At 40.8% G+C, this 24865-nt stretch overlaps 1 protein-coding gene across 4 annotated transcripts in view; it reads left to right on the forward strand.

The window, feature by feature from the left end:
• The window catches only part of LOC119646766 (diuretic hormone receptor), a 159791-nt gene that overhangs the window by 129486 nt on the left and 5440 nt on the right, over positions 1-24865 (forward strand). Inside the window, exons 11-12 of one of the 4 annotated variants that reach the window (XM_038047348.1) lie at positions 14370-14435; positions 14494-14705. The exons of 1 other annotated variant lie outside the window; for it this stretch is intronic. In XM_038047348.1, coding sequence (XP_037903276.1) covers positions 14370-14435; positions 14494-14527 — 100 coding nt within the window. In that variant the 3' untranslated portion in view covers positions 14528-14705. Of the gene's footprint in view, positions 1-14369; positions 14436-14493; positions 14706-24865 lie in introns of those variants that run through there. 2 more of the 4 variants (XM_038047349.1, XM_038047345.1) reach the window with 2 other exon arrangements.

Genomic DNA, 24865 nt, shown 5'->3' on the forward strand with positions numbered 1-24865 from the left:
ATCTTCTGCTTCTCAGCGCAGATTGAGAAGGTAAACTAGTAGAACTTCACTTTGAATAACATTTTCTGTAGATTTTATATCGGCACGACGCATAAGATATTAAAGCTTCATAGGCAATTCGTCTTAACACTAACTACTTTGACCGAAATTCCAGGCATTGTCCTCCAAATCCAATTAAAAATAGAAAAATTATAAAAAGCTAAACTAAGCTATAATTTTCTCCTACCTAGTCTCTGAGGTACTTGGATGTGGTTCTTTTCTACTTCCTCCTTCTTTTCCACTGAGCTTGGGGTAATTTTGATCGAAATTACCCCCGGCCGGCTAATGATATGCTTAAAAGTAAATTTTTTTGAAAGCAATTTTCTCAAACCATCATTTTTCTAAACGAAAATCATTTTCAGGCACCCACATATGTATCTTTTTTTTCGTATGTTCCGCCGTTCATTCTTCCATTCTACATAATATCAAGGTGAAAAACACAAGCAACATCCTTGAATCGCTTTAGTAAAAGCCGAAAAGTTTCTTTAAGAGGATACAGAACTCAAATTTCACTTTGTCCTATTCTCCAGCATTTCCACTTTTAGGTTACATGCAGACATATGCAGTAGTAGGTCTTTCGGGACGAGGAAGACTTAAAATATAATATTTACATCTAATCCAAAAGAACTTCAATGTCTATGAAGCATTCTCACATTCCAGTATCATGTTCGGATTAGATTATTTTAGCAGCAATTTCAGCCACGGAAGTGGATACCATGGAGATAGGAAAACGTGCCCGAGCAATTAAACTGGCTTTAACCTGGAATTTAACTGAAGGCAAGTGACATTTGAGGTCATTCCTTTGCAAATTTCAAGAAAGATACAATCCTTAAATACCTATTTCGTTCGAAAATTGCTAGTAGTGTCATTTGCATCTTTTTAGGAATCGAAATTAAACAAATTTCCAAACGAAAGATTTTAGTATGACATCTTGCTGCCTTGACATTATTCTATTCTTAGTGTTGCTCAGGAAATTCAATTTTGTCAGAGTAGAGAGAGTTTTTGCAACTGTTGACCTTCTCAGTCAACCTACCTACCTTAATCTTTCAGAAATTTCAGATAAACGTCGCGCGACATTGAAAAATTCTCATACCTGAAAATTGATCATTCCATCCCTAGTAGGACGCACTAGATTCTGGGTGATGGCGGCATTGAGTTGTTACTAGTTTAGTTAGTTTTTTTCCAGCAGAAAAGGAAGATGTAAAGAAAGATAGAAATCTTGAAAAGAAGCTTCTGATTCCACCCCCACTTCCTCGTCCATAATAACGCGCGACCACCTTGAATTATTACTTCGCGTGAAGGGCTCTAGTTTACAATAAAACGGTCAAATTTCTCGACCATCCCGCGACCCGATACAGTTATTGAGGCTTCTATTACATAGTGATTATTGTTACGTTTGCCGCGCTCCAATTCGCTTTAGACTTCAGCACCTACTTCACGAGATTGTAGAGTCCATCATTCAACCTCCCTCTTTCATTAGAGAATTTCGGACGACGGAGCGTAACATGCTCCGGGTCCTGGGGCGTAGCGACGCATTCAGCACAGTCGGGGAATTCATCCAAACCGAAGCGATACAAATACTTCATCATCATCAACGGCGCAACAACCGGTATCCGGTCTAGGCCTGCCTTAATAAGGAACTCCAGACATCCCGGTTTTGCGCCGAGGTCCACTAATTCGATATCCCTAAAAGCTGTCTGGCGTCCTGGCCCACGCCATCGCTCCATCTTAGGCAGGGTCTGCCTCGTCTTCTTTTCCTACCATAGATATTGCCCTTATAGACTTTCCGGGTGGGATCATCTTCATCCATACGGATTAAGTGACCCGCCCACCGTAACCTATTGAGCCGGATTTTATCCACAACCGGACGGTCATGGTATCGCTCATAGATTTCGTCATTGTGTAGGCTACGGAATCGTCTATCCTCATGTAGGGGGCCAAAAATTCTTCGGAGGATTCTTCTCTCGAACGCGGCCAAGAGTTCGCAATTTCTCTTGCTAAGAACCCAAGTTTTCGAGGAATACATGAGGACTGGCAAGATCATAGTCTTGTACAGTAAGAGCTTTGACCCTATGGTGAGACGTTTCGAGCGGAACAGTCTTTGTAAGCTGAAATAGGCTCTGTTGGCTGACAACAACCGTGCGCGGATTTCATCATCGTAGTTGTTATCGGTTGTGATTTTCGACCCTAGATAGGAGAAATTGTCAACGGTCTCAAAGTTGTATTCTCCTATCCTTATTCTTCTTCGTGTTTGTGTTTGACCAGTGCGGTTTGATGTTGTTGGTTGATTCGTCTTCGGTGCTGACGTTGCCACCATATATTTGGTCTTGCCTTCATTGATGTGCAGCCCAAGATCTCGCGCCGCCTGCTCGATCTGGATGAAAGCAGTTTGTACGTCTCGGGTGGTTCTTCCCATGATGTCGATATCGTCAGCATAAGCCAGTAGTTGGGTGGACTTGAAGAGGATCGTACCTCTTGCATTCACCTCAGCATCACGGATCACTTTCTCGAGGGCCAGGTTAAAGAGGACGCATGATAGCGCATCCCCTTGTCGTAGACCGTTGTTGATGTCGAATGGTCTTGAGAGTGATCCTGCTGCTTTTATCTGGCCTCGCACATTGGTCAGGGTCAGCCTAGTCAGTCTTATTAATTTCGTCGGGATACCGAATTCTCGCATGGCCGTGTACAGTTTTACCCTGGCTATGCTATCATAGGCGGCTTTAAAGTCGATGAACAGATGGTGCAACTGTTGTCCATATTCCAACAGTTTTTCCATCGCTTGCCGCAGAGAGAAAATCTGATCTGTTGCTGATTTGCCTGGAGTGAAGCCTCTTTGGTATGGGCCAATGATGTTCTGGGCGTATGGGGCTATCCGGCCTAGCAAGATAGTGGAGAATATCTTATAGATGGTACTCAGCAACGTGATACCTCTATAATTGCTGCACTGTGTGATATCTCCCTTTTTATGTATGAGACAGATTATGCCCCGTTGCCAATCGTCAGGCATTGATTCGCTGTCCCATACCTTGAGCACAAGTTGATGAACCACTTGGTGTAACTGGTCGCCTCCATATTTAACCAATTCGGCTGTAATTCCATCGGCTCCTGGCGACTTATGATTTTGTACCCGATGAATTTTTGATACAAATACTTCCGGTTACTAATGTGCCCTGCACAGGTGGTAAAATGGTAACTTAATTCTCAGTGTTTTCGCTTGACCTATTTCTCAATACAAGGGATTAGTGTATGGGTCCAGCGGCCATATCCAAATTTATCCCTGCGTTGTTGCCATCTCCTTGGCAGTGGTTTTTCGGAAGTCCGCAGTCACCGTGGCTGAGTTCGCCTTCCTTTTCGGGTAGAGGTAATGCGCCTCATTCGCTAGAAGACACATTCAAGAGTGATTCCTGGATAACACACACTGCCTCCCCAGATACTGTCCTATACGCCTTGAGCACTCCTAGCATGGTTGACCGGTGTACACCCTCCTTTAGTTTATCACGTTGTCCAGTGCTTCCTCTTGGATATGAGCCGCGCATAGGATGATGGATTCCACCACTCCTGTAATAACCTTCCAGCGACTGCATTTTAGTCCTCCGATATTAGACATCATTCTTACTGGAGATGAACTAGCCTTTTCTCGGACACTGTTGAAGTGCCCTTTGAAGCTTAACTTGACGTTGATCATTACCCCCATGTATCTAATGATCGATTTCGAAACAATCTCGTAAATACCATCCTGGATTTTTTTATCCTGTCAGTGTTGATAAGGTTCGCCCCCGTTTTTTCGTCGCCCAAGTCCAGGCATGAATTGTTTGACTTCCATAAAATTCCACGTCCCCGGGTGTACAACTAGCGCCAGGTCGTCTAAAAAACCCAATCAATGTTGCCTCCTCTGGCACGCGAAGAATAAACATCCCATCATATATTATATTCCACAGCAATGAGGAAACGAAAAACGGTTCCTTCTGATGAATATTTTTATGGATCCAAGACCGTGGAGCGAAACTCCGGGACCTGAATCCCCCCCACTTTTTTCCACACCCGCTTGTTGGACGTAGATAGATTTCACAATGTCAGCGCAACTGACGACTGGCTGATTATTTGTTATTATGATTGATATTCTTTTAGTTCTAGATATTCTGGTAGGATACAGGTGTGGCGTGATGTCCAATTTCTAGCATCGTCATTCGTTTCCCTCACCAGGTCACCGATGTCGAGGAGTGGATCGTTTATAATTCAACTAAATCAGCCCCTTTCCTCAAAAATAATCTTTCCTACTGTTGTTATTCTGAATATCTTAGTTTCCGTAGTCTGACCTCTTTACACACCAAACAATGGTTGTTGCGTCCCCTTTAAAATTTATAACGGCTTTATAGGCCGCTCTATAGCCTCCGAAATGCAATAGGGGGGCACATAATATCACGTGCGCAACCTTAATATTTTTCCAATGCAATTCGCAGAACTCTTGTGCTACTTTCACTTCACACCCATGCCTATGATTTCATCACTGACTTCACCCAAACATGACAACATCACTCAACAACATAGAATAGGCAATGGTAGAGAAGATAACTTTTTAGTCTGGGGATCCCCTGCAATAACAAAATAGCATAAAATGCATATAATTCTAAGTGATAAGTAATGCTCGTTCGCGAGAATCATGATTGCTTGTTCTTTGTATGTGAAAATATCTTATAAAAGCATATGACAAAGTTTTTCCTTATATTTGTTCTCTTTCATGAAAGGGTTCATTCTTCGTTTATTCCTACTTGGCGGTGCCATACATTTTAGGCTACGAATGTGAAAAATATAGGCCAAATATCACTCTAGTGATAAGTAATATTTGATGATATTGGTTGCCGAGTGTAACATGTGAATTTAATGATATTACATCATGTAAGTGGTTATTACATCACATGTACGATTGGAGTAATGAATGATGATGATTGTTATATCACTGATGTGATATCACATCACCTACTAAAGTGATGTTTCAAGCATCTCTAATGGCTATATACATATAATTGATCACTAACTATTACCGTTTCAACGGCATGATTTCAAAACTGGGAGCCAGAGCTTTGGGGAATGTTTATCAAAAATACGCTTTCCTTCAAATAATTCTAATTATTTTCCCAACATTTCTCACATGTAGTACATATCTTGAATTCACTTCAATGTATATATTTTTAAAAAAAATGGCTGTTTTCATATCAACATCAATGCACTGCTGCTGCTCTAAATATTGTGTAAACGTGTACAAGGATCCTCGTCATGTGTATATCCTCGATTCGTTTCCCAATGCAAATCTGACTCTTCCTTATTTATTTTACCAATCATACATGAACATATTTATTTATGTACCCATAGCGTTCCCAAATAGAATTTACTGTAAATATCATATTATATATATTATGCTATAGCCTCGACTTGCCAAGTATCTTGTTTAAGAAAATCCTTATTTCTAGGAAACGGAAACATACTGGAGTTTGTTTTCCTTTCATGCCACTAGTTCCCGGGAATACTTTGCTATCTGAGAAAACAAAAACTGAACAGAAACACAGCGATGAAAGGAAAATGCATGGAACTATCAGATATTTTCAAAACCGGGGAAGATATTTATTTTAAATTGAAAGCAAAATTCAATTTCCTGAAAGTACTGCAAATAGAAATTTCCATTTGGGCATCCAGATGGTCATTCAATTTCCGGAAAGAATTTGAGGCTATCTAGCTGAAGGGCACTTTCCTTATTACTTTACCTGCAGTTTCCATATGGATGGATGAATCAGAAACACACATAGCTTATATTTTTATGCATGGATGATCCTAAATGTCTATCATTCGCATTTGATACTTGCATCTGCAACCCACGTCAGGTACCATCCTAGTGCTGGTTATTGTAAGGGCTTGTTCTACAAATACTTAAAAAAAAATATAAATTGGTACTTCCTTTTCAATCAGATTGTATTTCTTTTCCATTGTATAGTATGTTTAATCAACGGAAATCATAAAATAAAAACAATATATGGTTACCATAAACTTCTACGTAAGGCATAGCATCCCTCACCATTTTTCGAGAAGTTTGCACTCTTCCTCCACTGTTCCGCACCATGTAGTCCTGGGGCGACTCTGGGGCAATGGGCCACACATTCGACGACATAACCAACAAACCAACAACAAAAATTTAGTGACCTATCCACTGCACTGAAGCACGCAAGTATCCTTCCAAATATAGACTTTAAAACGGATGCTCTTCTTTGGGATCTTAACAATCGGCGCTTTCTTCCCTTGGGGAATATCTCAGAATCCCAAGATTTCCACGGAGACTGCTGGGTTGCACGTGACAGTTCCACATTCATCAAAGTCGGCGGGTCACTGCAGTTTAAACGCTTTGGTGGCAAGTGGTGTAATGATCATTTATGAGAATGTATTTTTAAATCTCAGCTTCAAAAATGTATGGAAAACGCTGACGACCGGACTGGAAGTAATATCACGAAAATTCTTGCAGTGGGAGAAACTGACTTGCTTGCATTGGTAGGGATTGATAGAAAGCTGTATATTGCCTGATGCTACCACGCAAAAGGGAGTTTCCCCAAATATTAGCCTGACGTAAAGAGCCCAGTTCAAAAGATAGCTGAATGCGCATGTAGCTTGAACGCAATTCCAGCCCAGAATTTTAAACAGTCATAGGAGGAGCGTTGCTTGATCAACAGCTAGTTCCTTAGGGTTGTGGAAGACGACCATTATTATCATCGGTTCGCTACCAGCCAGAACAACATCAAAGGCATTGGCCACCTCTTCCCCCATTGTACAATAAAACCATCTCTCAAGGCCCTTTTTCTCTGTGGAACTATCTCAAAATATTACGTTTTGAGAACGAGAACCTCGACTACGATACTGCCAACTAAGCAAAGTTGAAAACTGGTGTTCCGCTGCAAGGTTCTGACTCTATATCTTTTAGCGATGGATTAAAACTTGGATGTGAAGTTCGAGCGGAGTTTTCTGACAAAGTCGTGATACATCTGAAATGCATAGTCTTCCTAAATGTGCCAACGTATTCTGGATGAAGATATTGGAAACCCCAAGGTATATCGGCTGATAGACCAGCCACCATCAAAGCCTCAAGGTCAGTGGTAACATCCTCTAAGGTGATGAATCAATGTAGAGCCAAAGTTAGTGATTTGGACGGCTCCATTAAGGTCACTTTATTTTCAGTAAAGGACATAGAACCAATGAAAGACCGCACCAACTAGCCAGCGTGACCCCACTGGGAGCAGTGAGGGACGAAAATTGTGCACTGCAATTGCCTTAGTGTTCGTGCTAAGAAAGGGAATCATGGCAAAGTGAAATTTATCCATTTCACTTTGAAAATGAAGGCAGTAGTTACATCAAATTAAAGTTATTTAGGATCCGTTTACCAATGATCTCCAAAGAATTCCTATCAACATCCGTGGAATTTAACTCCTGCAGTTTCTGCAGATAAGCAACGGGTCTTCTTTGCCTTTCAAAGTCCTACCGAGAATGTAATAGTGACTTAAGTAATTTACTGACTTAAGTAATTAACTGACTTAAGTAATTTTAGAGGCAACGAATTAAGGCAAGTGAATTTTTTAATAAGGACCTAGAGTGGCGAAAATGTCAATGCCCCCCCCCCCTCACCATATAGAACTGACTAACATAGTGTTGCCGAGACACGTGATAACGACCACTTCTGTGGGCCTGGGGCTGAATACCACTCACGTAAGGTACTAATCACATAAGAATTCCCCTTTGACCACATCACTTAACCCTTACAAGATAAATACCGTCCTAAGTAGTGTCGCCGGTTGATTTTGTTTATGGAAAAATACAGAAGATAAGCCGCATCAACAGAAAATATTTCTGAAACTTTATTATCATCATCATCAACGGCGCAACAACCGGTATCCGGTCTAGGCCTGCCTTAATAAGGAAATCCAGACATTCCGGTTTTGCGTCTGGGGTGCCTACGCCATCGCTCCATCTTAGGCAGGGTCTGCCTCGTCTTCTTTTTCTACCATAGATATTGCCCTTATAGACTTTCCGGGCGGGATCATCCTCATCCATACGGATTAAGTGACCCGCCCACCGTAACCTATTGAGCCGAATTTTATCCACAACCGGACGATCATGGTATCGCTCATAGATTTCGTCATTGTGTAGTTTACGCAATCGTCTATCCTCATGTAGGGGGCCAACAATTTTTCGGAGGATTCTTCTCTCGAACGCGGCCAAGAGTTCGCAATTTTTCTTGCTAAGAACCCAAGTTTCCGAGGAATACATGAGGACTGGCAAGATCATAGTCTTGTACAGTAAGAGCTTTTACCCTATGGTGAGAAGTTTCAAGCGGAACAGTTTTTGTAAGCTGAAATAGGGTCTGTTGGCTGAAAACAACCGCGGGTGGATTTCATCATGGTAGCTGTTATCGGTTGTGATTTTCGACCCTAGATAGGAGAAATTGTCAACAGTCTCAAAGTTGTATTCTCCTATCCTTATTCTTCTTCGTGTTTGTGTTTGACCAGTGCGGTTTGATGTTGTTGGTTGGTTCGTCTTCGGTGCTGACGTTGCCACCATATATTTTGTCTTGCCTTCATTGATGTGCAGCCCAAGATCTCGCGCCGCCTGGTCGATCTGGATGAAAGCAGTTTGTACGTCTCGGGTGGTTCTTCCCATGATGTCGATATCGTCAGCATAGGCCAGTAGTTTGGTGGACATTCATTATACAATAATAAACTTTGGACTAAAATAGTCTCCAACGGAAAATCACGTTGGAATCCGAATAAGATACTTCTGCACATGCCGTGATCGGCAATAGATAACTGATAAATAAAATGTATGAGTCTTCCAGGTTATGTTGTAAAATATAACCTACTCCAACAAACTTGATGAATAAGTGACACTAAAAATAAGTACCGCACAACAGCTATAAGCGACAGTGAAAATTCAAAAAAATTACAGAAATACGCTGCCAGAAACAATCAAAGATATCCCACGTAATGGTCCAAGGTATGGCCACACTATCGAGCCCTTCGAAGAACCGCTTTGATTTTACTATGTCATCCACAACTGCAAACAAGTATAGTGAAATAGTAGTTTTTATTCTTTCTGCGGTAGTCAAGATATCTGATTTTTTAACGTTATTCTCTGGGATAGCCGGTTCCATTGAATGGCATAGAGCTTTTACGCTTTCTCAGAATGTGACCTAACTAGTACTACTACTGATCAGCACGCCTACGAATATCTGGCCGCCGACGAACTTCTCCATTTGATATTATCTCAGGACAAAATACCCTGGTGGCACTTTCCAGATAACTATTATCTTTGCGTCATCAGAAAACGAGCAAGTACTCCTTCAATTATTGCACTCAACACAGGTACATTCTTCGGAATCTTAACGATCATCCCTTCCTTGGAGAAGATCTCGGAGCCTCAAGATTTACATATAAAAGGAAGTAGCAACTCTGCAAAAAGTTTAAGGCTCTGAGGTATATTTTCACAAGGAGACGATCGAAACTGGCGGCTTTACTCAATTGAGCCCATTGATGGTAAAGATGGTTTCGTTTCTGTTTGAATTCCTTCATCTGTAAGTTAAGGTGACTTGCCACAAGAAATGAGACTATCCCGTATGTTATGTAATGAGAATCTTTAAAACAGTTTAATTCACTAATGCTTACATGTTTGCTCCCCTCCATTACCGACCAGACCATATCTAATCCGAGTCTGCTAAACATTCAATAGGCAGTGACTCAACTTATCTTACTGGAGAGTAACTATTTAGATCCGTGTCGATAAAACTCCTTAAATACTTATGCTCTGATAAAATTTCCTGAATATATTATAAATAAAAATCCAAAACAGTTTTCTTTAACTTTATTAAAAAAATATTAATATGCACATTTGCAAATTATTAAAAAAAAAAAATAAGGAAAATTAAAGGAAATTGTTTTGGATTTTTATTTATATCAACACCCGTTAATTCTACTGGGTACTTACTACCTCTCAGCAGAGAGCTCCGGTGAGACTTTAAATGCTGGTGCCAATTCAATTGACCAACTAAATCAAGCTTGAATCCGCATTTATGCTTCATCAATGAGGCACCATTTTCACCCGAAGATAGTAGTGCCACGCAGTGCCAAAAGTGATCCTGAAGAACAGGCTCCAACGCGCCTTCCTTCCAACGTATTGCCGATGAAACTACAACTGCCATCATCCACCAACCGGCTGCGACAAGTGACTTCACCACCTCCGTAACTTTTCGTATTCAGGTTGACTTATTCTACCATCTCGGAAAACATCCTCGACTATATCAGGACCAAAATTTGCTCATCGCTTGCGTCTCTCTCGTCTGTGAGGCTGACTGAACATGATACCCCGAGCATGTAATAGCTTCTTTCAAGGTAACGTATCCCTATGATTTCGACGCCGCCACTCAAAGTACGAAGTTTTCATTATACGTTACTAAAGGAACAAATCAAAAGGAAATTTCGATGCCTTGTCGTCCAGCATAAACAAATAATCCATTGGCTTTAAATTCTTCTGTCAAAATGTAAGAGACCTAAAAAGCAAGCTTTGCACTTAAATCTATCCCCCCTGCCGTACCAGCATCATATCATGAGCATTTCTGAAATTGGCCGGATGATAAAATTCTGAGCTCCTCTACTAGCTTCCTCTAAGCCTTCTAGGTCACTTGCAGTAACAGGGATCTCGCGACTTTGAATCGGGCCCCAGACGAAGGTGTCCTAATCGCTGTAAAGTCTGGCTTCTGTGATGCATCCATTTTATCACTGACTCTTTTCATGTGACTATATTGTCGTAGGAATGTTTTCACCCAATGCATCCGTTTATCATTTCCTGTGTATGTCTCCCTGACAATCGGATAAATTAACTGTAGTTTTCCCCTTTCTACCCTTCATTGTTAGTGGTGACTTTATTATATTGGCTTCTCTCCCTTTGTGAACTTTTAAAGGTATCTATGCTGCTTTTAATTTCAACCTAACCAGAAATTAGTTGAACTGCCCTCTTAATCTTGTTCTATCTAACTGATCTGTGCGTTGCTTTTCCTAACTCTCAGATGCTCTTCCTTACGCGGCTCTTGATGCTCTTTATATTGTTCTTCAATTCGACGGACAAACCGATTGTATCAATTCCAATTTGTTCGCAAATCTGCCAAGCTCAACTGTCGAAAGACTAATTTTGAATGAGGATTTCACTCCTTTGAGTGAGTGAGGCCCTCGATTCCTTTTATACCACTTACCTGCTTCCTTGTTACGTCTCTTTTTCTCGCACGTCCCTGCCCGCTTACCTCTTCTGATTCACCATTGCGATCCATAAGAAGCTTCCTTTGAAACACGCTGCAACAAAAAAAAAAAAATAAAACTTCCGGAAACCATGCTCTGCAAGCTTCAGTAAAGTAACTGATTGTTGTCGTCCCTTTTGGTCTTACATCAGCAACACCCGCCATTAAACTGCCGTCTTCTCCCACTTTTGTCACATTTGCGAACCCCCGTGCTGACTCGTCGCAATTGCCATGTGACTCTCTTTGTAATTAGGTTTCCTCGGTGTATAGCTCCTCTCCTCTTTCATCCTCTCTTCCTCGAATTGGCGCAGACTGCCCCGGATATTCTACGTCACTCCTGGTTACCCCTCCTTTAGTCCATATCTCATTAGCAACTTTGATTTCAATGCTAATCTTTCCCCTACAAACAATTCGTTTTCTTCATCCAGCGTTTATACACAAAAGTGGTGGCCATGCACTCGCATTTCACTCCTCTCCTCCGGTTGCATAATCCGTGAGAGATATGCCCACAATTGGTTAAGTATTCAATTTGGCCCTATTATACCAAAAGAGCAACTCGTATTTGTGAAACGTCAATTCATTGCTACTAATCTACAACACTTAATCAACTCCTGGGCCAATTTTCTACATTCTCGACACTGAGGGCAAGTCATCTACTCTGCTTTTTGCAAAGCCTTTGACTCTGTTACCTCTCTAACTGCTCCGCGTTGCTTTTGAGATATTAATATCCCGTTCGTTTCTCCCTCCTCTGGTGAACTGCTGTCCTGAAGCTTTTTGCACCTGTAGCTTAATTTTGTAGACCGTATGTCCTTTCAGTCAAGCTTAGATACTGTAATTAGCTGGTATTCTACAAATAAGTTGACGCTAAATTTTATCAAGTACCTTTCGATGTGCAACTCCGTAAAATCCTCTCCCAGTCTGTATTCCTACTCTTGGCGACCTCCTTTGACGTACCGGAGGTCTATCCGAGACCCCTCTCTAACTTGCAATGAGAAGCTCTACTTTAACAGACAAAGTCTCAAATCACGCTTATAGAATGTCTGACTTCATATTTGATATCTCCTTAACCTGGCTCCGATCCTGCTTTACACTTTTCAACTCGTGCATAGGATTCTTGGACATAGCTGCGTTATCTGGTCCCCCTTCCGTTTGTCATAGGAAAAACCAAAAGCAATTTCACACGGTCTCTCTTCTTTAAAAAGAACTTGCACGTGTAGACCACCCTACCAGACTTTATTCACTTTACCTGCCTTACTTAAAACTACGTAGAACCTCCCACGATAAGTGTACTTTCCTTAGACTTTCCATTGGCCTTATGGCCTGTTCAGCCTCTGCTGCCATCACTTCATATAGCACGTACAACGCTGAAACTTTCGAAGCGCCTTTCGCGGAGTTCAGCCTTTATTTTTACTCCACGATTCCGAATCTATGTCAGTACTATTACACGTTACAGGTTGATCCTTTAGACTCTTGCTTCGTCTCTGATTTGCAGAGTAGGTTAAGCTTTATTTTTTCTTCTGGAGACAATATCTAATTGTAGGCACTAAATCAATCAGTATCTGAAGAGTACTGTGGGATTATCTCTACACGGCAGATACTAGGGGTAAACCCCAACCCTTCATTCAGTAGATATAGACGATAAATGACTTGACTACTTAGAATAAATTTGATGTAGACAAGGCGCGAATAAAAACGAGTAGGGTTTTTGTCCACCATAGAATGAATTTGTATGAAGCAAAAAGATATATTGTACTATTTGAGCAGTGCGTAGTTCTGTTGGTCATTCGTCAGCCTTCCAAATCACTCCAATAACTCCAGTTCTAATTCTGGTAGCAGTAAGGAAGTAAGTCTGCGTCTTTGTGTTTATCCCGCCCCTTTAGGCGTGTTGGGTGCTCAGCATTGAGTGTGATGATAATGATACTCAGGCAGAGCCTCTTTAAAAATGAAGTTGAAAAAAAAACAGTAAGAAAGAGCGAACTGTGTAGATGCCCTTCGCTCCAAAAAGGAGTGAATAGAAGACATAATAATCCCACGTTCTTATATTTTTCTGACTAGAAAGAAAAAATCCTTATGTAACTATGTCAAGTTTTGCAGAATTCAGCAAGGTTTCAACATATTTTTGAGCTATTTGACTAATTTCATCATTGTTTCGACTATCAGACGTAATACTAAACAGTATTGACTGGCCGAAAGAAGCAACAAAATGCACACATTAAGATAACAATTCCCACCCCTTGCTAGGTATCGTAATTCAAATAGAAACAACCTACTAATAAGCCCCAAGTCTAACATTCTCTCCCTGCATTGAACATTTTACTATAGCCCAACAAGTGAACAGTAATATATCGACAGAGTTCAAATTTCAACCACTTTCACTCTGATTCCTTGCTCCTTGAATTGCCGTCAGGAATAGTTGTCCATGAATTACTCTCTCTGCTTTTAGGTATAATTTTCCACGAATTTGCTGTGTATCCATCAAAATGACTGTGTGCATCCTCAGCGTTTCATTGCTCCAGTCGTCTAGGATTTGTTTGTGCTTTAGCTTTCAATCAACGCTTCCAATGATTTCTGAATAGAGCAGAATATTCCCTAGAGTAATATAAGTATCAATTAGCCGTTCATTACATAATTAGTCCCATCTGATTCAGTTGCCCAAAATGTTGTAATAGGGCTCATAATTACATTCCATCTCTTCGCTCGAAGCCTTCAAACGGACATGTTGTGGGTTAGCTTGGCGTAGAAGACACGGTTGAAATAATTAAATTGCAAGGTCCAATGCCAGGCAAATTTCACAAATTCCCATGCTCTTAAAGTGGACCACTATGCGCTGGAGGATATACACACCGTCCTTTTGTGGCTAGGTCAAAATATTTGTACTCCCAAAGAGATACACATTTAGGATCCTGATTATCTGCAATTAGATTTCGCATGTACACGTAGTCCTCCCCGTTGTCGCCCTGAAACTCTGACTGGATTTCAACCTTTCACATAGTCCGCATAATGATTCTCATTACAGATACACAGCCAAAGGTTACGGTCAGACGAAGGATTATTCGCCCAGGTCAAGAACTGAAAGCATACGGTACGTACATATGAGATCTTTCCATTCAAAATTCAGATTTACTCGTATTTCCTTGTAGCATGACGGAAACCTGTCTTTTTAGTCTTCAATGAGAATGATTGGCATCTTGATCGTTAAGCACTCGTATCTGATTTTACATTTTTAATAAGAATATAGATATCGTGAAGCTCTTTCTAAGTCAACAATGTATGTCACGTGTCATGTAAGAATGAAAGTTATAACTAAATGTATGAAATAAGAAAAAATCGCGAAATACAAGGAATATTTACATAAAAGGAGAAAACGTCTAATTTCATTTTACACGTAGTTAGTAGATAGTAGATACTTAGTAATGCAATTTATATGTGAAATTTCAATCGCTATTACAAACAGACTTCTTACCTTGGTTATGTCCAATTCCAAGTTTATCTTGCCTAAAAATCACTTTCTGTTGACAATTTAGGTGGCCGTTGGTGCACAGCCGGTTTAAAAATTAAAGATCTAAAACATCAAGTGCTGAATTCATGAGTTTTTACGTAGTGGGAAAAATTGAAATCACGCTTAAAACTCACAATTTTATTACTTTATTTTTGTCTTAAACTAACGTTTCAGAAACAATGAACTTTATAATATTTTATCAGGCCCCCTAACCCCCCTGGAATTGCCTATTCAACGGAATGTCGGGTTTACAGGCTTTTGTGAATCTGAGAACGCCTCCCAAAGGTAGAGAGTAGTTAAATTCTTCGTTGAGGAAAACCTTTCTGAGGTATCTTCATCTAAGATTACATTGCGCGTTGTTTCATAAAGATTTTTGACTGCTGGCCGCAACCCAAGGTTTCCATTCGGCTGGATAGATCCTTCCAACCTCAGAGTTTACTTGACAGTAGCCTTAGAAATGTGTGTATGTGTGTTTGAGGTGGGGTAGAGGCAAAGCCTCTAAGCACTCAGACTCTAGTGGTCCATTGTACTCGTTTCCCCCGTCTAACGGAATATCCCTGATTCGTTTATGTATCGCAAGATTGCCGTTAGTGGTTGAGAGACTGCCCGCTGTGATTGCAGCGCATCACCATCAAAAATCTGTTGTCTGATGTGTCCATAGGCGGGGCACTAACATAGAAAATAGTTCCGTGTATTTCGCTTCCTCATTACAGGAAGGACACGTGTCATCTTGGAAAATTCCTATCCTGAACATATGGCCGGTCAGAATGCCTACAATATTTCTGCAAGTCTTCTTGCTTTTCGACAGGATAAACTTTTCCATATATTTGTTTAGATCTGACAGGAAAAGTGCCAGGCCCAGCCACGTGTCATTATGGGAAACTTGTTCCCAGCATTAGCCAATGCTACTGACACTACCAATTGCTGGTTCCGGTCTAGGCATGGGGGAAATTGAACCCTCTTTTCGTAAAGCATCCGAGATTTCATTTCCCTCTACACCACAATGACCGTGTACCCAGAGTAGTTCCACCATATTGAATCTAGAAACAGAGTTCAATCGGTTTCTACATTCCTGAACGATTTTCGAAGTAATCAAAGGACTGCTCAACGCCCTCAATGCAGCTGCAGCAGACCGTTGTATATTGTCCCAAGGGAAAACCCCTAATATCTACTACCAAGCAGATGTATGAGGATTCGAAAATCAAAAACCTTGCGAAAACTGAATTCAGTTCTCCCAATAAATCTTCCAATGCTCTGTGCACCGCACGTTCATTCTATCCCTATAGATCTAATAGAATTAGTCTATAAGCTGCTCTTATTGTAGTACTTTGAAAAATTAATACCTAGGGCTGCAAATTGAGTAACGCATGCAGAGATACGCCGGATGTGGTGCTCATGGCACCGGTGATACCCAGACACACATTTTTTTTGCAGTGTGACTAGTTTACTCCGAAAACTCTTTTACTTCACCTTAACCTATCACACTACCGGTGCAAGACAGTACATCAGCCTAATAATAGCGACATATATCCACATTACTACCTGAGACCTAAGTCCCCATGTCGAGACAAAGGCCCACCTGCACAGCTTATAAATTGTGAGAGCTCGATTCACCTTTATCTCTACATGTTTGTTCCAAAGAAGCTTCTTATCTAGGATAACATCCAGATATTTAACTTCTTCAGAGAGTTGAAGGAAGGTCCTGGAAGGCAAATACTATTCAGTTCCCTCCTTTTTGTAAATAGTACCTTTGTGGCTTTATTTGGATTTACTGAAAGTCCATGCCTGTATTTCTAGACACCGTTTCGAGATCTCGACCTACAATCTGCACAGCCATATCATCCGCATAAGATTGTATACGTATTGCCAGATTTTGCAGTTCGCTTACTAGTGAGTCGATCAGCATACCCTAAATGCCAATAGCACACCTCTTGAGGGCAGCCTTTCCTCGCTTCTGTTGTTACGTAGCAATTAACCGACAACAGCACACAGCAATCTCTGCGTCAGCATAGCGTAGATCCACTTAATTAAAATTTCATCAACACCATGCTCTCTGTCGGCATCGCAGAACTTTTGGAAGGGCGTACAGTCAAACGTCCTTTCAATGTCCACACACACCCCCATCGCATACCCGCCTTTCCTTGTAACCAAAGAATGAAGAGCAGATTCACAGGACTTTCCACCTTGGTAAGCATGTTGGCTTTCTTTTAGTGGGTGCAACCTTACCACCTTCCCGGGAATATGACGCCCAATCAGTCCCTACAAACAAATGATGTTAAACTGATTTGCCTGAAGTTCTTTGGATTTGAATAGTCAAGCTTAAGTAAGAAGACTGCATTCATTTTCTGCCAAGAGGAAGACACGTAGCCCAAAGCAAGATATCCTCGACAAATGTTTCTTAGAAGTTTCTCTAAGTCTTTTATAACCTCCTTTAGCATAGCTGGGTAGATGCCCTCGATGCCAGGTGCTTTAAAGTGTTCGAATGATAGTATAGCGCAGCTCTCGCCTTTTCGCAGTGTCCCTACTCCCCTTGCAACACCTTCATGCTGAAAAGTTTGCAGAAACCGCCAATTCTCTTCCTCCCACTTTTGTGATCTATTCTCCCGGGTGGTGTACTTCCAAGAGAGACTGAATAGAGTCAACTCTGGAGTTCGTGAAAGTACCATCCACTTTTCTAAGGGAGTCCAACTTAGCCTACTAATCCTTATTAAGGTCCCTTCACAGCCTGGAAGTCTCCCTTTCATCTTCCAGTTCCTCGCAGTATGCTCTAAAGGAGTCTCGTTTCGAATGAGTCTCTTATATTCACGCTGTGAGTTCCGGAAGTTTAACCAGTCTTCGTTCTTATTGCAAGCACGATTTAGAAGCCGTCTGGATTTCCTGAGTTCACGGTTCCACCATGGATTCGTTCTACGGCTTTGGCCTCGTGAAAAAAACAAGCCTATCCAAAGCACTCTAAAAAGTGTACGATTCATAGTTTCCAATTGATCTGCTATCGGAAAAAAGAGTCCTTAGTCGCCTAGGGAACTCTACTTTGTCGACAAGCGTATTTATCGGTCTGAATGACTTCGCTAAAATCATAAGATTTAAAGCCAAGGCTTTATATGTGTTTCTTCTAGAAACCTCTAAGGATTATGGACTAAGTGCAGCAGATTAGCCATCAGTTAAAATTTTATGGTTAAAAATAGCATTCTACTTTTTAAATACGTTTTTCTCCAAACTACAAGTTGCTGCCACCATAACCTAAAATCTATCCAACGAAATTCTTTGAAATTTTCACGAGTTATTCAGAACTTATTTCTACAGCCCGCAGAATAGAATAACTGCGATTCATTGGGTAGTTCTTTTTTTGCATTAAAAAAGCGTTGAAAAAACACCAAAATTTACAAAAAAATTTAACGAGGCACCAAAAATTTACCTTTGAATATTTCTTAATAATCCTAGTTTGCGGACTGTGGTTAAGTGTTGAGCTTAAATATACAATGGATATCACGTAAAGTTAAAACCAAAGCGTACGCAAAGCTAAAAATAGAAAATGAAAAAAAAAATTCCGGCTGGATCTCGCGGATGGAGCCAGAAGGTTCGAGACTCGATTGTAGAGGAAAGTTCACGACGGATCGCATTCTCAATCCATGTTTCCCCTGACTCAAATTTTTATTAGAAGCAAATTTTTAGGTGCTTACTCTTCCTTGGCATCTTCAAACTATAAAAAGAGAGGATGCTCCTTTGACATTATACAACATAACAACAAAATAGAAACAATAATAAAGAAACACTAATAAAATAATAAGGAAACATTTTTCCTAATAAGGAAACATTTTCCCACCAAAACCCCTCTATGTTTCGTCTGACTCTAACAGCTTGGCATTTAGTGCTAGTGTTAGATAAAATCCAGCATCTGCTTCGCATAACTAATAAAAAACATAAATGAGGAAATAACGTAAAATACATTAACACTAAAATTGAATTCTAAAGGTGTCACCCTTCTTTCACAGCTGTTATAGGGCCCATACACTATCAAACACACAATTCTTGTTCGCAACAGAAACGTTTGGGCAACGCATTGTGTTGCGTATGAGCATTTTGCGCTTCATTACACAATATTTTTGAGCTGACTGCTGAATTATAAATTTGGTAACGCCTATCCTTGGAGGGAGTGAAAAGTTTATGGAAGCGGATTGTACCCCCTTTTAAAATCCGGTAAAACCCCCTTACAAAGTGGTCAGGTTTGAATTCTCAAGCCTATCCCAAGAGGGAGATAGGATGGAGAGGATATGTAAAAGAAAGAGAAAGCCTCCCTGCTTTTAGTCCCATTAAATCATTGCGGCCGTCACTATCCCTTTAAACACCATGGCTTCTAAAAGTAGACCTATATTCATGTCATCCCTCAAAAAGTTATGGCAACTCAAATGGGGATAAAGAGATAAAGATAAAGAGGTTATGTCATCATCATCATCATCAACGGCGCAACAACCGGTATCCGGTCTAGGCCTGCCTTAATAAGGAACTCCAGACATCCCGGTTTTGCGCCGAGGTCCACCAATTCGATATCCCTAAAAGCTGTCTGGCGTCCTGGCCCACACAATCGCTCCATCTTAGGCAGGGTCTGCCTCGTCTTCTTTTTCTACCATAGATATTGCCCTTATAGACTTTCCGGGTGGGATCATCCTCATCCATACGGATTAAGTGACCCGCCCACCGTAACCTATTGAGCCGGATTTTATCCACAACCGGACGGTCACGGTATCGCTCATAGATTTCGTCCTTGTGTAGGCTACGGAATCGTCCATCCTCATGTAGGGGGCCAAAAATTCTTCGGAGGATTCTTCTCTCGAACGCGGCCAAGAGTTCGCAATTTTTCTTGCTAAGAACCCAAGTTTCCGAGGAATACATGAGGACTGGCAAGATCATAGTCTTGTACAGTAAGAGCTTTGACCCTATGGTGAGACGTTTCGAGCGGAACAGTCTTTGTAAGCTGAAATAGGCTCTGTTGGCTGACAACAACCGTGCGCGGATTTCATCATCGTAGTTGTTATCGGTTGTGATTTTCGACCCTAGATAGGAGAAATTGTCAACGGTCTCAAAGTTGTATTCTCCTATCCTTATTCTTCTTCGTGTTTGTGTTTGACCAGTGCGGTTTGATGTTGTTGGTTGATTCGTCTTCGGTGCTGACGTTGCCACCATATATTTTGAGAGGTTATGTCGCCAAAGGAAAAAGGTGCCGCCTTTCTACTGTTGCTAAAAACCCTAGCGATCACTGCTCGTTAACAAGTCACGCGCCCCAAAAAAGGGTTATTTTGGTATCATAAACACTCCGGGGATGGAGTTGAGAATTCAACATTTACCATAATTTTTCCTAGTATTTGAGCGGTAATTAAATACTTTTTCGATTTTTAAAGCTACATGCTTAAGTCCAGATACCAGATATCGAAAAGTAGCAAACAACTTTTGTTTAGGGAATATTCCATCCCTTAATTGTGTTTTGTTTATATACATATATGCAGACATGCTATTTGCAAAATATCTCCGATAGTATTTGAGTCCATCCTTAGATAGTTTTTATAATCAAGTGGAAAAGATAAGTGGAATTTTTTAACCAGATTAGCTAACAGTCTCATGCGATAGTAATAGATATAATTCCGACAAGTTACTCATACAACCTCCAGCTTGTAACTGCACAACGTAACGTTGCGCATGGCGCTGTTGCGCAATTTGTTTGACAGTATATGGACCCTATTAGAATCAGGTCCCAATTCATTACTATACAATCGTACATATATTGTGTGTAATTCAAATAAAGCAATTCCGATAATATCAACAAGTGCCTCCGTACCATACACCTCGACATTGTAAGCCCTTTGCATGACTCGCACGGTCACAAGTATTTCGATCATTTATCGGTTTATACGGTAGCCTAAGGCAATACGTCTGAAAGACATTACAGCACACTCATATGCTGAGGCACCTTGTGGAATCGCATTTTGGTGGTTCCCTCGAAATCATCACAGACCAAGGAATGCAATTCCCATCCACTATTTCCTCAGTGCTTGGAAAGCTCCTTGGATTCAAATGGCGGGGGACAACCGCATACCATCCGTGGGCTAATGGGATGGTATAACGTATAGCGTCCGTGAAAAGTCTGCTAATCTACTGTACGAAGAGAACCTACGGCTCCCCGGCGACCTAGTCCGCGACAAGAGAGACGGGCTTGGGAGACTGTCTAAATATCCTTGCTACGGGAGTCCGTCGGAAATTGAAGCCACCACCGCCATTTCATCACGGGCAACCAGCGTTCCATACCCAGCTTGGAGTTTGCACCCGCGTTCTGGTGAAGGCTGATGTCACTCGAAGGCCGCTGCCACCATTCGAGGGGTGGGGAGCTTGTGTTCAATTGATAAATCAGTGGTAAACCCAAGACAGTCTCCATAGACGGGCTGCAGCCTTTCTTAGATCAGGCATTGGAGAATGGTCGAGTAGCCATTTTTCAAAGTCAGGTAGAAAAAACGGAACATACTAAAATGTGTGAACAAAATTTAATAAAAATGAAATTATTGTAGTTTTACAATTTAACAAATAAATCCATTTTATCTGGGTGCACTCCATATTCTCCTTCTCGAGACCTGTCCTGATTTAAGGATTCTCGTCACGTTCTCAGTGGCAACTGTCGATCTCACCTAAGTCGTTTCGACCATGGATGATGATTTTTCACGATCTATTTTTTCAAATTGTATCTGTTATCTGAGTTCATATAGCTTTGATGACGCACATTCCGACCAAAGAATATTGTTAGTTATTTATAAGTTTAAAGACTATTATCCTGCTCGGGTAGCATCAGAATAAATTTCGACAGAACCGTTAATCGTTGTTCTTCATTTTTTGAATACTTCTGCGCGATGCCCAAAACGAGGGTTCCGTAGAGCAAAAAAAGTGAGAGTAAATTGCTCCCCATTTGGTCCAGTCTAACATCAAGTAGATGTGGACTTAGGATTCCTCATATGCCAAACAAACAAAAAAATTGTACCATTGTACTATTCTATCATTCGACGAGCATCACTTTGACTGCTAAACTTCACATTCCTAAAATTAAAAAACATTTTGTAAATCTACTGCTGATATGCAATTATTAAAGTTTTAGTGCTTAAAAACTTTGTCTAGACAAATCACACACAGTGAAATGATTTCACCAAAAGAACACAGCGTACCAAATTGGTAAATGATTCAGAGAAATCCCTACACCACTGCGTCTGCTTGAGGGAAACTAATTAGTTTCATCTACATATTTTGATATTCTGGAATACTCATTTCAAATTGCGCCAGCATCCCTAATGAACCGTTGCGTCGCCCATATATCGTATTTATTTAACTACTCTGTGGACTGAGCTAATTACTAATCGTATCCTTGCGGATGTGGAGATAATTTCATTCGTCTGAAATTCCCCAAGAACTCAGAAGATATTATCTACAACAGAAATGAGAATGCACGCCGAACATAGGGAATTCTTTGATTACACAAATAACTATTCACCCAGTTATTGAAGTTAATATTCATGAGTCCTCATCTCGTGGTAGGAGCCCGACAACGGCTTCAATCTGGGAATGGAGGAGTCTCGCTCAATTTCTCTGAATATAGGCAGACCATGAATATCGATTCACATGTCATCACCAATTGATTCTCCCATGTTCCATATTTAGGCCATTGTTATTTCATTCGTGCCTAGTCAAATTTTCCAAAGGACCTTTCTGCATCTCTTCATGAAATTTGAAGTTGAAGTGAATCTCATGAATCCCACTTATTTGAATTGTGTGTATTCGGAGGGTTTTATAAATTGATTCGAAATATCTGGGTGGGGAGAATTTATCGAGCTTTTTTCTGTTGATTTGGTTTTGAAATATGACTTTAAAACGATTAATTGTATCTGGGAAGGGAGGGAGTAAAAAAGGAAAGTATAAGGGTCAGGGAAAATTTATGCGGCTCATGATGAAGGAACCCATTCGGAGGCTGTTGTCAAAAGGTGATTCACTTGCTTTTGTTCCAGGCATTGCGACGTAAAAGATATACATAATCTCCCCTAAGCTTAACAGGAGGGTAGTAAACAATAATGATGCCTAAAAAAATTCAAATTACCTACGAAAGAGCTTTAATCCAAACGAGTCTATTACAAAAGGACGTTTGAGTATCCCCTGAACTGAGGGAAAAAAATTGTGAACCTGATTTCCATATGCGAATCGCCGAAACGGAATGAAATGGAGCCGTTTTTGAAGCGAATAACGTGGATGATATAAAATGGGTCACATGCGACAAGGTTGTGTGAAAACAAGACTGGACAACGAGAGGGGCTATATGTATGTGGTGAAATCGTATCAATCACAAACTACAAAATGATTGATTCGATTAGCTACTGTTAACCATAAATAAGAATAGGATCGAGGAAACAGATCCTCAAAAAGTATGTTAACCTATTGGCATCGACAATAAGCATCAAACTACAAGGCCAACCACGAAATTTAGAAAGAATCTTGCGCCAATTATGCCTCGTATAGGGACTGACCTCACGGCGAAGTCTTTTGGCTTTCGCTGTGTCGATTCGAGGTGAATTCCAACTACATAAACTAGACATTCACAGACAGACTTAAGCGCTGAGTGATGCAATGGCGTATTTTCTTTGAATAAGTTACAAGTATGGAAAGAGTCTGAAATAATAGCAACCTTCACCTCACTCATCCTGAAAGCCATCTTGATAGCTTGAAGCATGACAAAAAGTTCAGCCGCTAAATCCAAACTGACATCTAAGGAAAAACGGAGTCCTGCCTCCCATCCGGACCAACCATCGCACAGTCAGACCCACCATGCATGATCGCAACATCAAACGCCAAACCCTTAATTTGAGGCACCAGGGCTCTGCCACAAATGCCCCCCAAATCATACGACAGAAAAACCTAAATCCTATTAGAGGTTGCGGGAATAAGATGGGGAATCACCGTGTCAAGCAAGCTCCGGAACGACTTATAGATCACGGAGAGACAATTTTCAGCTTCCAGGTTCTGAACTACCAAATGATGGAATTGGGGATTTATTTTTAATTTTGGAATTTTTTTGCCCGCCGAGAAAGACCTTCTGAAACAGAGAGGCGACTCCTTGGCTCTGGTCAGCCCCAAGCAGGATTCTCAGAATATAAGCAGGTATTGAGTTGAACTTGGTTTCAAGGTATTTTGGCGGATTCAAAGTAGAGGTAGCGGCATACTCTATAATGGACATTACCACAGGTCTGTAGACATTACAGAATGTGAGACCCCAAGAAAAACCAGTTGAAAAATTAATCAACCTGCCTTTAGGATTTTAGGTTCAAGTGGTCTCTGCCCCAGCACGTCCTCGTCATCTCACTACCTAAAAAGGTGATAGATATAGCATGGGCAAGGGTAAGATTATTAATTTCAAGGAGCAGGGGTATAACCCTACTTCTCTTGAAGGACATAGGTTGGGATTTGGTTATGTTGATTGGTTGGTCCAATTTTCGGGATTCATCAACAAATGCATTTACACTACCTTTGCAAACATTTGGAAGCCTACAAGCAATCGTCTTCAATGACCACAATGAGGAAATCGTCTGCATATTGGAAGATATTGGTTGTGACAGCATTTATTGTATAGACATTAAACAACATTGGACTTGAAAGGCTTCCTTGGGAAATGCCATTTTCAACAGCGAAATTATTACGAACCTTGATAATAGAATTAAGCGGTTTGGCAAACAAATTAATGAGAGCAATAGGGCGGCAATTGGCTAAAAGTTCTGCGTCCTTAAGTGTTCTTGGGATGGGTACCACCCGAATAATGGACCAGTCACAGGAGAACTCAACTTGCACCAGATGAGGTTCATATTGAATAATCTGAAAATCAAGATAAGCTCTGGCAAAACATTGGTCGACCAGGGATATGGGGACGTTATCCCCTCTTGTGCGACTACAAAAAATCATCAGCCTTATTAACCAACACAACAGAGATTTTCATCAAAAGA

The sequence above is a fragment of the Hermetia illucens genome, chromosome 1 (genome assembly GCF_905115235.1).
Source record: "Hermetia illucens chromosome 1, iHerIll2.2.curated.20191125, whole genome shotgun sequence".
NCBI classification, from domain to species: Eukaryota; Metazoa; Arthropoda; class Insecta; order Diptera; family Stratiomyidae; genus Hermetia; species Hermetia illucens.